This window comes from Mesoplodon mirus, assembly GCF_964341445.2.
Source record: "Mesoplodon mirus genome assembly, chromosome: 3".
NCBI classification, from domain to species: domain Eukaryota; kingdom Metazoa; phylum Chordata; class Mammalia; order Artiodactyla; family Ziphiidae; genus Mesoplodon; species Mesoplodon mirus.
Window position 1 is genome coordinate 154,451,230 of NC_138978.1, and position 15,121 is coordinate 154,466,350.

At 39.7% G+C, this 15,121-nt stretch overlaps 1 protein-coding gene across 14 annotated transcripts in view; it reads right to left on the minus strand.

Moving 5' to 3' along the window:
* Window positions 1–1,699: 1,699 nt before the first annotated feature.
* The window catches only part of LOC309801325 (uncharacterized protein), a 153,739-nt gene continuing 140,317 nt past the window's right edge, over window positions 1,700–15,121 (minus strand). For 10 of the 14 annotated variants that reach the window (XR_014293567.1, XM_082616057.1, XM_082616051.1 and 7 more), the window contains one exon: window positions 1,700–2,796. Coding sequence is in view for 9 of the 14 variants with exons in the window: in XM_082616057.1 (XP_082472183.1) it covers window positions 2,585–2,796 (212 nt within the window). In the remaining 5 variants the exon portion in view is untranslated. Of the gene's footprint in view, window positions 3,339–6,061; window positions 6,427–15,121 lie in introns of those variants that run through there. The other 4 variants (XR_014293568.1, XM_082616062.1, XM_082616052.1 and 1 more) reach the window with 2 other exon arrangements.

The window sequence follows — 15,121 nt, forward strand, 5'->3', positions numbered from 1 at the left end:
ACTAATTCTGGAGTCTTCCTTGCCCAGTCGACAATTTGCCCCCTTTCCTCCAGGTTCATGGGATGCACCATCTGCCCTTCAGTATGAGCTCAACCCCTTCAACTCTTCTTCATCCAATTCCATCACTTCTCTTCAGATACAGTGTTTACCTCTGCTGGACTTTCCACCTCTCCTTCTTTGTTGATTTGTAAATTTTAAATTTAATTCTTCACTTTGTCTTTGCATCTCTCTAGTTCCTTACTTCTTTATCTTTTTCCTGCCTGGTCAAAAATGTAGAACCCCAGCAGTTCCTTCTCTGGCTCTTCTTCCCCTGCCTGTTACTTAATGTTGACATGCTACCTCTATCCCAAGATTTTATTTTTTGTACTGTTTTTATTTCACAATACATTGAATGAGATTTCTCCCAGGTAATCTCTTTTACTCCCTGAACTTCTACTGGTCTCTATGTTGCTGAGGCCAGTGTTGTCATTTCTATATCAAACCTCATTCCTAAACTGCATTCTGCTTACTGAACCATCTCAACCTGGTGTTCCACACACATTTCCAAACAATATACACAAAACTTCACCAATCAGATTCCCCTCCCCAAATCTGCTCCTTCTACCACCTCTTTTACTGTCAGGAGTGGCATAACTGTCCACCCAGTCATCCAGGCTGAACTGGGAGTCACCTGACCCCCGCACTCGCCCACATATCCAGTTAATGCCTATACTCTGTCTTTTCTTTTTAAGTTCTCTGGTGTCACTTCTCCCTCCTGTGCCCCCTGCTGCAGCTTGACTCTAATCGTTTCTCTTTGGAACTCCTGTTATTGTCGCTCTGCTCTGAACATTTTTTTTCATGAACCATGCTTTTTCTGATCTCTAGCTTTCCAACATTCTTGCAGTTGTTCCCTCTCCTTAAAACACTGTCTACTCTGATCTTGACCTCGTGAAAAATTCCTGAATACAATCATCAGCTGAGATCTTCCTTAACAACAACACAAAAAGTAGTTTTATTTAAATCTCTTTTGTGCTTAAAACCCTCTAACAGACTTCCACTGCCCTTGAGATAAAGTTCAAACCCCTTAATTGGCATATATATTCTCTTCTCTAGAAACTCTCTCAACAAACTTCTGCCCACAGCTTATGTTCTCATCACAGGAAACATCTCACACCTCCCATCTCTGTCATTCACAATGCTATTCTACATCACCATGATCCATACCTTTGCTCAACTTTTTTTTTTCTACCTGCAATGCTTCTAATATCCTCCCCACTATCCCTGTCTAGCAAACCAACATTTATTTATCTTTTTAAAATTATCTCAAAAATCACCTACTTTTTAAATCTTCTTTGTGTCACCACCTACTTCTTAGAACTAATTACTTTTCTTTCTCACACTCCTTTGTGGACTTTAATCACAGCACCTTTAATGGGCATATTTGTTTTCAAGTCTATTTGTCTCCCTGTAATAATATATAAACTTGTTATAGTCTTTCCCTTATTACTTTATCCAAAAAATGTATTTATTTATCCAGAAACTATTTTTAAGCACTGTGGTAAGCATTGGGAACACAAAGTTAGATTACATTGACTCTCTGCTCCAAAGGAGCACACAGAGAGTGAACACAGAGACAAGCATGTAAATATAATGTAGCAAGTACCATGATAGTGATAACCATCATCTATTTATCTCAGCTGCACTAAGAAAGACCATCTAATTCACTTAGTATTGCTAGCACCTCATACTGTGCCTGACATGATACCTCAGTAAATGTGTACAGCTTATTGGGTGCATCCTGATTCATTGGGAAGGAGAAAAGGAGTGGGCAGTCAGACCATGGAATGACCCAAAGGAAGCTTCCCATTGACTCAGTTCATTTTCCCTATAACTTTTACCTTCATAGTCATTCAATTTTGCATCTGGACCATCCCTTCTGGGGGGCTGAGGGGTTCAAGGCAATTGCCAATGTGTATAACAGCTAATCTGTGGTCTGCAGGTAAGTTTACAGAAGTTCCTGCCATCCTCTGCTTCAACCTGGAACTCAAATCCCTTGCTTGATATTGCAGCCAGGAGATGAATGGTAAGAAATAGCTAATCAAGCCATGGACTTCAGTTTCATGTTGGAGTCCAGTAGGTTAAACACATCCCCCTTCCATCCCACTCAGAATCTGACAAACCATCCAAACCCAGTGGAACCAAGATGAAAGGAGGAAGTAAAATTTTCTCTGTTTGCAGATGACATGATCTTATACCTAGAAAACTTTAATTTTTTTTCTAAGTGTTAAAGCAGAAATTTATTAAAATCTATTTATATAGTGTTTTACATACAAAAAAATATAGAGTCCTCAACATTCAGGCAATCAACTCTATTCTCAAAAGTGTTTTGTGAGAAGACAGATTTCTTTGCTTCCCCCCTAAAAAGATACTTCTGTTTATACTCCTAAAAATGATGCATTTATTACACCACTTCTCATAAGAACAGTCTGGCTGAGATCACAAAACTTCTGCAGAGAGTGAAGAGATATTAGGAGAGAATCTTCTCCAGAATGCAATGTCTCATCACAGAGGTGTAGTGCAAGAGATACATAAAATAGTAGCTGCATCAGAGGAGTGTATGTACACACAGCAAGTGGGCCATGAGAAAAGCCTGAGGCCCAGCAGGGTGGCCCCTAGCCACAAAGCATGGCCAGCTGGGATGCATGGCCTCCAGGGACTCTTCCTCTCCTTCACTTTCTGAGGTGGCCATCACTCCTGGAGATTCAGGTTCCATAACAGCATTGGTCACTTTACTAGGTGCTTTGTCCAAGGTCCCTGCTGTAATTTCAAACAGAATTTTGTCAATTTCCATTTCTGCTGCTTTTTCCATTTCTTCTTGATCATCTATGCTTTCAAAAGTGTTCTCTAACATCTTTCCATGTTCCCAGCCTTCTTCATCTCTTTGGACAATGCCTGCATTTATTAATCTATTTATTTTATCTGCATTCTATAATCTATTTATTTGAACTGGATTTATGTAATCTTCACAAGACTCTGAATAGCCTTCATCACTTCTGGGCTCTTCTACAGGAACCAGCCTCTCATAAGACCACAAGCTGGTTCTTCATCTCTGTGAGCACAGAATTCATGTGAGCTTTAGATGAATAAAGCTTGCTCACAGCCTTCCTTGATCTGATCTCCTCTTTGGCCAGAACTACACAGATATCCTTCTGGTTCTTCTTAGAAGCATCTTTCAGAGATAGTTTTAGTTTTTCTGCTTCTCTTTGAATGTTCCATATTTGCCTGTCAGCAACTCTCATTTCTTTTCTTAATCAATATGCAAAAATTGGTTGCATTTCTATATACTAACAACAAACTATCTGAAAAAGAAATAAAGAAAACAATCCCATTTAATAGCATCAAAAAGAATAAAAGTACTTAGGAATAAACTTAACCAAAGAGGTGAAAGATCTGTATACTGAAAAGTATAAAACATTGATGTAAGATATTGAAGACACAAACAAATAAAAAGATATTCTATGTTCATGGACTGGAAGAATTAATATTGTTAAAATGTCCATACTATTGAAAGCAATCTACAGATTTAATGCAATCCCTACCAAGATTTTAATGACATTTTAAAAATGGAAAAAGAAATCCTGAAATTTGTGTGGAACCACATGAGAGACCCTGAATAACCAAAGCGATCTTGAGAAAGAAGAACAAAAGCAGGATGCACACTTACAGGTTTCAAACTATATTACAAGGCTATAGTAATCAAAACAGTATGGTACTGGCATTAAAAGCAGACACACAGACCAGTGGAACAGAATTGAGAACCCAAAAATAAACTCATGCATTTATGTCAACCAGTATTTGTCAAGGGAGCTAAGAATACACAGAGGATAAGATAGTCTCTTCAATAATGAAACTACATCCCTACCTTACGTTACTCACACAAATTAACTTGAAATGGATTAAGACTTAAATGTAATATCTGAAACTACAGAAGTCCTAGAAGAAAACATGGAGGTAAGCTCTTTGACATTGGTCTTGACAATAATTTTCTTGGGTTTGACACCTAAAGCACAAGCAACAAAAGCAAAAATAAACAAGTGGGACTATATCAAGATAAAAAGCCTCTGCACAGCAAAAGAAATAATTAATAATATGAAAAGGCAACCTACAGAATGGGAGAAATATTTGCAAACCATATATCTGATAAGGGGTTAATATCCAAAATATAGTAGAAGTTCATACAACTGAATAGCAAAATAAACCCCAAACCAAAACTAAAACCCCAAATAACCCAATTAATTATAGTCAAAGGACCTGAATAGGCATTTTCCCAAAGAAGATATACAAATGGCTAACAGGTACATGGAAAGGTGCTCAACATCATTAATCATCAGGGAAATGCAAATCAAATCCACAGTGAGATATCACCTCACACCTGTTAGAATGGCTATCATCAAAAAGACAAGAGATAACAAGTATTGGCAAGGATGTGGATGAAAGGGATCCCCTGTGCACTGTTGGTGGGAGTGTAAACTGGTGCAGTATGAGAGAGTACAAAGTTTCCTAAAAAAATTAAAAATAGAACTATCATACGATCCAGAAATTCCACTTTCAGGTACATGTCCAAAGGAAATGAAATCACTATCTTGAAGAGATATCTATATTCCATGTTCAAAGCAGTGTTATTCACAATAGCCAAGGTATGGAAGCAACATAAGTGTCTGTCAATGGATGAATGGGAAAAAAATGTAATATAGATAGATAGACAGATAGATACAGATATATATAATGGAATATTATTCAGCCATAAAAAAGAAGGAAATCATGCCATTTGCAACAACTTGGATGAAAATTGTGGGTATTATGCTCATAAATACTATATGAGCTCACTTATATGTAGAGTCTTTAAAAAAACCAAACTCATAAAAACAGAGATTGGTGGTTGGCAGGGATTGAGGGAGGTGGGATGGGATGGATGAAGGTGGTCAAAGGATACAAATTTCCAGTTTTGAAATGAATGATTTCTGGGGATCTAATGTACAGAAAGTTGACAAAACAGTACTGTATTGTATACTTGAAAGTTTCTAAGAGTCAATCTTTAAAGTTCTACACACACACACACACACACACACACACACACAAGGTAACTGTGTGAGATGATGGATGTGTTAACTAACCTTATTGATATAATCATTTTGAAATATACACATATATCAAATCAAATCATCACAAATGTACACCTTAAACTTACACATTATATGTCAGTTATATCACAATAAAAATGGTAAAAAATTCAAACAAATATGAACAAGGAAAAAAAGGAAACAATAATAATAAGGCAAGAAAGCAGGAGATATGTTCCATGTAAGTCTGTAATTCTTCCAGGACAAAGGGACAGAAGCCAGAGAACTTCCCCTTCCTTTCCCCCACTGTGACACAATAAAATATTATAATTTATCTCCTCTAGGAGACCAGAGAATTGCTGTCTCCAGCAGGAATTGGATTCCTCACTAATCTCTGAGACTGTACATTTTTGTAACTATTCTGAACAAATCACTGAATTAATTTCCTTACAACAAAACTAAATTACTAATATTATCAAAATGTTCTCCCTTACTGGAAAATTCCCCTGATTCTACTGTTTGGGTTTATATGACTCCATTTGGAGTTGGTTTTAGGAGACATGATTTTTTTTTTTTTTTTTTTGCGGTACGCGGGCCTCTCACTGTTGTGGCCTCTCCCATTGAGGAGCACAGGCTCCGGATGCGCAGGCTCAGCAGCCATGGCTCACGGGCCCAGCCGCTCCGCAGCATATGGGATCCTCCCGGACCGGGGCACGAACCCATAGCCCCTGCATCGGCAGGCGGACTCTCAACCACTGCACCACCAGGGAAGCCCCATGATTTTTTTTAAAGGAAATACTCAGTACTAAAGTTAGTCTAAGTGTTCTACTCCCTGTAGGCCAATATAAGCATTATATTTTTGTTCTTGAGTTCTCCCTCTCATATTTTTTTCACACTCTGCTTTTATAGTGCTATTTTCCATATAACATTTTTCATCTTTAAAAAAGCTTACAGACTTTTCAAGATAAATGCTGTGCCCCCCTCCCCACAAATACAAACCCTGGGACTCAGATGGATTATTTGGGGTTAACTCCTCAGCACCATACAGAAAGCCAAAGTTTTACAAACAGCCTCTGGCTTTACAGTCTCATCTGAGCATATTACAGGAAATCGAGCTTGCAGATACTTAAAGCATCTCATGCCCCCACACCCCCATCCCTGTCTTCATCTACTGGGGCTGCCATAACAAAATACCATAGACTGTGTGACTTAAACAACAGGAGTTTATTTTCTCAGAGTTTTGGAGACAGGGTAGTCGAAAATCAAGGTTCCCGTTCCTGCTGAGAGTGCTCTCCTGGCTTGTAGATGGCTGCCTTCATGCTGTGTTCTCACATGGGGAAGAGAGAAAGAGAATGAGCTCTCTGGTATTGCTTCTTATTAGGACACTAATCCTCTTGGATGGATCAGGGCTCCATCCACCTTTATGACCGGACTTAACCTTAATTACTTCCTTATTCCAATTATAGGCACATTGGGGATTATGCCTTCAACATATGACTCTGAGGGGACACAATTCTGTCTATAGCATCCCCCCAAAACATTATAAAGTTTAAATGGACAAAACCCCACAACAGATGTCCATTTCTTTAAGTCAATTACCCAGTGGCATAAATTCACTATGAAAAAGAATTAGCAAGTTATATCATCCACCACTACTCCTTCTGCCACTCAGTAGGTTGAAAACAATTTCTTTTGTGTTTCAAAGCACTTTAGGAGAATTCTTTTGCTGTGTCGAGTCTAACTCTACAACCTTGGCACCTGACACTGCCTGGGAATTTCAGAATAGGCTAGATAGGCTCCTTCTACCCACAAGGCACACTTCCCTCTCCATTGGAACAGCTAAAAACCTCTTCATGAGACAAGATCTGTCCTTGGGTGCCTGCCATTTTCTCTCTCTTCTCTGGGGGCCAGAGTGTGCCATGCTTCTTTCTCCCGGGCTGAAGTTTCCCCTTTCATCTTTCCTGCAATGGTTCTCAATGTTGGAGGCCATCTGATCCCTCTGCAAAGTGCTAACCAAGAGCTGGCTACCTGGTTCACTACAACCACTGCTCCTTGGCCTCTCAGCTCTGTGTAACATATTGGCCACCAGCCTCTTCTGGAAGGCATGGTGGCAGCCTTGCCACCCTCTGTGTGGGCTGCCTCGCAGGTAGAGCTGTAATAGGCTTGGGTTTAGGAGGAGTTCTCCATCTTGGTGTGATGACTGCAGAGTGGCAGTGCCTGGTGTGGTTACAGGCAGTGCCACTGGATGCCTGCAAACTCCCCATCTTCTACAATCCTCCTGTCTGCGAGGGCAGAAGCCTCCAGGGAGCTGAGAAAATCTGAACCCCTGAGATGTGATTGGATGATGAGAGTCTGGCTGTCTTTCACTCCTTCTTCCAGGCTAAAGGGAACTGCCTGTTGGGGCTTTTCCTTTGGTGTCTTGAATGGGGTTGCTCACAGAACCAACACTGTCATCAGTCCTCTTTCACTGTAATTCTGTGGACCTTCTTCTCCCCCGCATTGGGGGATATAAACTTATGCTCAGGATACGGTAGTTAGAATGTGTTGGGTCACTACTAGACCTTTCTCTGAAAAGTGCACACTGTAAAGGAGCAGGAAGCATGAAGAAATATGAGAACTTATAATGGAAAGATGCTTTCATTCTTCTTCTTACTGCTTCTATACAAACACACACATACACACTCAACAGTTTCTATCTCCATCATCAAATTAGTCTCATATCTTTCCTTCTTTCTTCCTTTCCTCCCCCTTCTCTTCTCTCCCTCCTTCTTGCCCTCCTTCCCTCTCTCTCCTTCCTTCCTTTATTTCATTCTTTCCTCCCTCCTTTCCTTCCTCCTTTCCTCCTTTCCTTCCTTCCATGTCCTCAGACTAATCACCAAGTGCTTGCTCTACATGATATAATCTACTTGCTTTGCATAATTTTTACTAAAATTACATCCATACAAAAATGGTTGATGCCAAGTGTTGAGCCAAATGTTGAGCCAAGAATTAAAAGGCAATCAGTTAAAGAAACACCTTAAGTGGACATTCCCCGAATTCAATGTTTTCTTTCTTTTTAAAGCCACTCATTACTTTTATTTTTTTAATATCTTTATTGGAGTATAATTGCTTTACAATGATGTGTTAGTTTCTGCTGTACAACAAAGTGAATCAGCTATATATTTACATATATCCCCATATCCCCTCCCTCTGGAGCCTCCTTCCTACCCTCCCTATCCCACCCCTTCTAGGTCATCACAAACCATCAAGCTGATCTCCCTGTGCTATGCAGCAACTTCCCACAAGCCATCCATTTTACATTTGGTAGTGTATATATGTCAGTGCTACTCTCTCACTTTGTCCCAGCTTCGCCTTCCCCCCCATGACCTCAAGTCCGTTCTCTACATCTGTGTCTTTATTTCTGTCCTGTCACTAGGTTCATCAGTACCGTTTTTTTTAGATTCCATATATGTGCATTAGCATCTGGTATTTGTTTTTCTCTTTCTGACTTACTTCACTCTGTATGACAAACTCTAGGTCCATCCACCTCATTACAAATAAGAATTTCCTTGCCTTTTATGGCTGAGTAATATTCCATTGTATATATGAGCCACATCTTCTTTATCCATTTGTCTGTTGATGGACATTTAGGTTGCTTCCATGTCCTGGCTATTTTAAATAGTGCTACAATGAACATTGTGGTACATGTATATTTTTGAATTATGGTTTTCTCAGGGTATATGTCTAGTAGTGGGATTTCTGGGTCATATGGTAATTCTATTTTTAGTTTTTAAAGGAACCTCCATACTGTTCTCCATAGTGGCTGTATCAATTTACATTCCCTCGAACAGTGCAAGAGGGTTCCCTTTTCTCCACACCGTCTCCAGTATTTATTGTTTGTTTGTAGAGTTTTTCATGATGGCCATTCTGACTGGTGTGAGGTGATACCTCATTGTGGTTTTGATTTGCATTTCTCTAATGATTAGTGATGTTGAGCATCTTTTCATGTGTTTGTTGGCAATCTGTATGTCTACTTTGGAGAAGTGTCTATTTAGGTCTTCTGCCCATTTTTGGATTGGGTTGTTTGTTTTTGTGATATTGAGCTGCATGAGCTGCTTGTATATTTTGGAGACTAATCCTTTTCAGGATTATTTTCTCTCATTCTGAGGGTTGTCTTTTCATCTTGTTTGGATTGGAAGAATCAACACTGTGAAAATGACTATGTACCCAAAGCAATCTACAGATTCAATGCAATCCCTATCAAATTACCAATTGCATTTTTCACAGAACTAGAGCAAAAAATTTTATAATTTGTATGGAAACACAAAAGACCCTGAAGAGCCAAAGCAATCTTGAGAAAGAAAAACAGAGCTGGAGGAATCAGGCTCCCGGACTTCAGACTATACTACAAAGCTACAGTAATCAAGACAGTATGGTACTGGCACAAAAACAGAAATATAGATCAATGGAACAGGATAGAAATCCCAGAGATAAACCCACACACATATGATCACCTTATCTTTGACAACAGAGGCAAGAATATACAATGGAGAAAAGATAGCCTCTTCAATAAGTGGTGCTGGGAAAACTGGACAGCTACATGTAAAAGAATGAAATTAGAACACTCCCTAACACCATACACAAAAATAAACTCAAAATGGATCAAAGACCTAAATGTAAGGCCAGACACAATCAAACTCTTAGAGGAAAACATAGGCAGAACACTCTATAACATAAATCACAGCAAGATCCTTTTTGACCCACCTCCTAGAGAAATGGAAATAAAAACAAAAATAAACAAATGGGACCTAATGAAACTTAAAAGCTTTTGCACAGCAAAGGAAGCCACACATTACTTTTAAAGTGAGTCTAGTGCCTGCACGTGGTTTAATGGGATCTGAATCCTTCAGCCTGGGTGGAATTCAGCTCCACCACTTCTAACTCTATGACCCTGAACAAAAGGCTATTATTTCTTCACCTCTGAAAATGGTGATAATAATGCTATCTCATTAAGCTATTGTGAAGATAATATTAATCAACACATATAAAGCAGTTATAAAAAGACCTGACATCTCTCAAGTGTTTAACAAATATTATATATTATCATTAAATTAGTCTTAAGGTTTTATTGAATACCTATTATGCGCCTAGAACTTTGTTCAGCAGGTGAGGTGTGGGAACAAACTAATTATTGTTGAATGACCTTTCTTACTGAATTGATTGACCAGGTAGATGTTTCAGAGCCCTATGAACAAGGCCTTGCAGGGCACCCATTGTGTATCCCACCTGTGAGGCATGTGACACCAGAGTTTGAGATGCCATTGTCATGACTAGTAGCTGTCATCTTGAGCATCTGTGATTTCTTCCGATTACATTTGATTCCTTATGAAAACCTGATAGAGACCACTGTGCAATAATCTTCCTCATGAAGCAACACTGAGATGTATTTATAAAGAATAATGGACTTGAATATATCCACACCTTCCCATTATTTTCAAGGACAGCCTTGATTCCTTCCATCTTTTCAAGTTATGGCCAGGAGGAAGATCACTTCACCCAGCCTGCTCAAAGTGTACCCCTTGTGCACTAGTCTAAGTAAGTAGGAAAGCAATAAATGCCTGTTGAATGAAACCATTAGGCTCCCAGGCCAACTGAGGTAACACATTTCAAACACACCAGGAAATTGCTTCTCTGTCCCATCACTCCCCCAGGTAGATGGCTCACATGCTTGCTGCCTTCTCTGGTAGAAATCCTCTTGCATTCCCTCAGTGACTGACTCAGTGCACAGCAAGAAGTGCAGTCTAGGCAGCATCCAGGCCCAACCTTGATTCTGCTCAGAAAGAGTCCCACCAGCACAGCTGCTACCTCCTCACTGGAATCAGCTCATCAGAATGACTGCTTACCAATAGGCCATTGGTCTCTCAAGGGTTTGGAAAAATGAATAGTAGCTTCTCCTTCTTTTTTTTGCTTTAAAATTAAATTCTCCACTTTTTAATTTTTTTATTATTTTTATGATTACAAACCAATTACTTTATATTATTACCTTGTGTTTTTATAATTTTTTTGAATGAAAGATTCTTTAACTTCTCTAATTCTTCACAATTTTCAAAAGTTTCACATAGATTTCATATAATTCCATAACAACCCTTTTTTTGCCCCTACCCCTATAGTCCCTCCCCGCTTCCTTCTCTCCTCTGGTAATCACTAGTTTGTTCTCTCTATCTGTGAGTTAGCTTCTTTTTTTGTTTTATTCACTAGTTTGTTGTGTTTTTTAGATTCCACATATAAGTGATGTCATACAGTATTTGTCTTTCTCTGTCTGACTCAGTAGCTTCTTATTTCAAAAATATTGGGGACTCTTGGTCAGAGAATCATGTTGAAACACATTTTGACAGAACCTCTCTATGCAATTACCCTTCCTTCCCACTGAAACAAGCATTCCTCACATATGCTGCGTTCTGCAGATTCACAGAGCACTTCAATATGAGTTATTTCATCTTCACAACCACCTTGTGCCTTAAGTAAGATATATATATCAATAATAATGATAATAATAATATTAATAATAAAAACTTTTATTGAGAGCTTCTTTGGTGCCAGTTACTGCACCAAATGCTTTATATGGATTAGCTCAGTTGTCATAACAACAACTCTAATTATTCCTGTCAAAAGATGAGGAAACCAAAGCTCAGAGAAAGTAAGTGACTTGTCCATTTTACAGACCCAGGACCAGGCTCCCCAAGGCCCTTTCTAAGGCACCATGCTGTTTCTCAGCATCTCTAAATCACCCATGGGGTCTGAGACCACTTTGGTGCCACTCTGGGGGCTCACTGTCCCAGCCTAGAAGAAGTCAGTCACAGTGGTCCATTAGTTGTGCCTGCAGGCCATGGTTTGTGCACACACACAAAGATATCTCATAACCAAAGCAAAGGGCATGATCCCAGTTGGAAATGACTAAGGGATCCTTTGCCTGTGAGGCGAGAGCTCAAATCTACAACTAGTAACGCCAGTTTCACTGGCATGCTGTCTACATAATGCAAACCATGGTATTTGGCAATGGCCCTTAAACTTGGCACACTCCACACTCCTCCTGGACCCAAGAGATAACATAACCAAATGTTTCCTGGGGTTGTAAGAAATGAGTGTTTTGCAGGTAGGAAGAAATACAAACATCATCCCTATGGGAGCTTGCTCCATCCAATCCCAAGGGCAAAATGGCTCACTCTCTGCCGGCCCTTCGAAAGGTTAAATGTGAGCAAGGGCCCAGATAAATAGTCACCATGCAAACAAAGTCATGTAAATAAATGCATCTCTGATCGACGCAGGCTGGCGATGCCAAATATACCATCTGCACCATTTCTCATGATGAGATTAATTTTTTTTTCCTGCATGTCCCAAGCAGTGAGGAGATGACCATCCTAATGCAGACCAAGGCATGCCTCATTTGACACTCTTGGAAATTTTAAAAAATTTTCAGATCCACAGAGAATCAGTAGCATTTGTGTTTTTCTAGGTAAGGTTGAAGTTAGAAGAAAGAAATCTCACTGGAAACTAACAGGGCACATGTCCAGGGCCTGAGAAGGTAGTTGCCATGTACTGTGATTTTTAGAGGGTCTAGTTACATCTGCAATCTAAGATTCCTCACCTTGCCGACTCACTCATTCACTTGACAAAAGCATTATTTGCATCTAATTATGTTTAGAGCAGTGTTAGGCATTATGGATGCAAAGGTAAGTAAAATATGGTGCTTGCCTTAGAGGGACATTCCTTGTACTATGAGAATTTGCTTGGCACGATTTATGGATAACTTCTTGAAAAATAAAAATTAAGAGCCTGTACTCAGAATCACATGTGGAGCTTCTTATATACACAAATGACCAGGTTTTACTCTTCCAATTACTAATCTATCTAAGGTAGGACATGGGCATCTGTTTTATCTTAAAAAATGAAACAAAAATGAAACTTCTAGGTCAAAAGTCAGCAAACAATTTCTGCAAAGAACCAAATAGTAAAATTTTCAGTCTTGTGGATCATATAGTTGCAACTCTTCACCCCTGCCATTGCAGCCTGGAAGCAGCTATAGACAATTTGAGAATACAAGGGCGTGGCTGTGTTCCAGTAGAACTTTATTATTACAAAAACAGGCAGCATGCTGGATTTAGCCTGTGGGCTATAGTTTTCTACCTCCCGTTCTAGATGATTCTTATGGGCAATAGCCTTAAGATCTGCTTGTCTAGAAAATGTTGTGACTTTGGAGGGTGTATGACAGGCACTGCCATAGATATGAAATGGAGTAATGCTGCTTTTCCCATCTACATCACAGTACAGAAAACTATATTTTTAGCATTCCTTCAATGCAGTCTTTGTAGGCTTACATTGAATCTGATCAGACACTTTTCAGAGATCTATACTTAAGTGCCATTCTCGCTGGAGGTAGGGAGTTTTACTAGATACACAGTTTAAACCAAGAAATAAATCTACTTATATTTTAAGTTTTTCTAAGATCAGAAAAAAAAATAGATATTTTTGTAATTATTAGATGTATCACTACATCTTATGGTCTGGAATAGAAAAACATATATATATCCCCTGGAAGAAAGTTCTTAAATTTAAAGAATAGGTCTAAGCTCTTAATTTATACATTTTTATATTTGATAGACAAGGAAAACAAACAAACTTTTGAATATAAACTCTTTGATGTTCTTTCAGTTCTAAGATCTTGAAATCCTCTTAGTGTTTATTAAAGGGCAAATTCACTTCAACAAATATTTATGAAATAACAGCTTTGGAGCTAGTATTCCAACTCTTGCATAATACACAATTTTGTGGGAGAAACAACAATAAAAATACCTATAGTGTGAGTGATAGTTGCTATAGTAGGGGGATCACAGCTATAGGGGTGAATAGTTCTCCTTGAGTGGGAACAGGGTGGAGGATGTGGAAGGAGGAGAGAGCACCAGGGGAGTTCAGGAAAAGCCATAGAGATGAAGAGGCATTTGACTTGGGCACTGAAGGATAAGTAGGAGCTCTCCATGCAGGCAAAGGGCAAAGGAGGGAGTGTTCTTTGAGCAAGGACACAGGGAAAGGAAAAGCACTTCTGTTTAAGGAATGATGTCTAGGCTACTCTGACTTGAGTCCAAGGTGTCTGGAGATGATGGATGAAAAGGAAAAAACACGGCCTGGGGGTGGTCTGGGGTCAGAGAGTGAAGGCACGGTTGATAATGCTAAAGTTTTGAGATTTCTTTTAATAGGCCAGGGGAAACCATTTGTTTACATTTTTTTTTATTATTATTTGCGGTACGCGGGCCTCTCACTGTTGTGACCTCTCCCGTTGCGGAGCACAGGCTCCGGACGCGCAGGCTCAGCAGCCATGGCTCACGGGCCCAGCCGCTCCGCGGCACGTGGGATCCTCCCGGATCGGGGCACGAACTCGTGACCCCTGCATCGGCAGGCGGACTCTCAACCACTGCGCCACCAGGGAAGCCCCCATTTGTTTACATTTTGAATCAAGGAACTGTCCTAATCTTATTTGAGTTTTAGAAAGGTTATACTGGGCTAAGAGCAGACTGGGCCTTGAGCCTGTCAAAATGTTCATAATTTGCTCCTAAAACAGGGGTGTTGGAATCTTTCCCCAGGAAGTTAAACAAATTCCCCAAATGCCAGGATCCTAGGGAAATGCATCCAGGGAGCAGGCCCTTATCCCCCCACTTGCTCTAGGAGAGGGCAGGGTACCCACTTGGGCCCAGGGCTCAGCCCTGTTGCCTATCTCACTGATAGCCACGCATGGAGAAAAATGTTACAAAGCAAGGAAAACAAGAAAACCAACCAAAAAAAAAAAAAAAAAACCTCTTCAGTACTCTGAGAAAGAGACTTTTTAAACACAAGACTCTTTCTTGTTAGAAAGACAGAAGCTGTGGTCCTTGCTCTCTCTACATTCAAGCCCACTCACCTCCACAAATATAGGCAGTTTGTGGATAAAAATACATTCGCCGCCAATGCTTCTGTCAGGCACAGGTTTCCCTGTCTTTCAACCTTTATGTTTT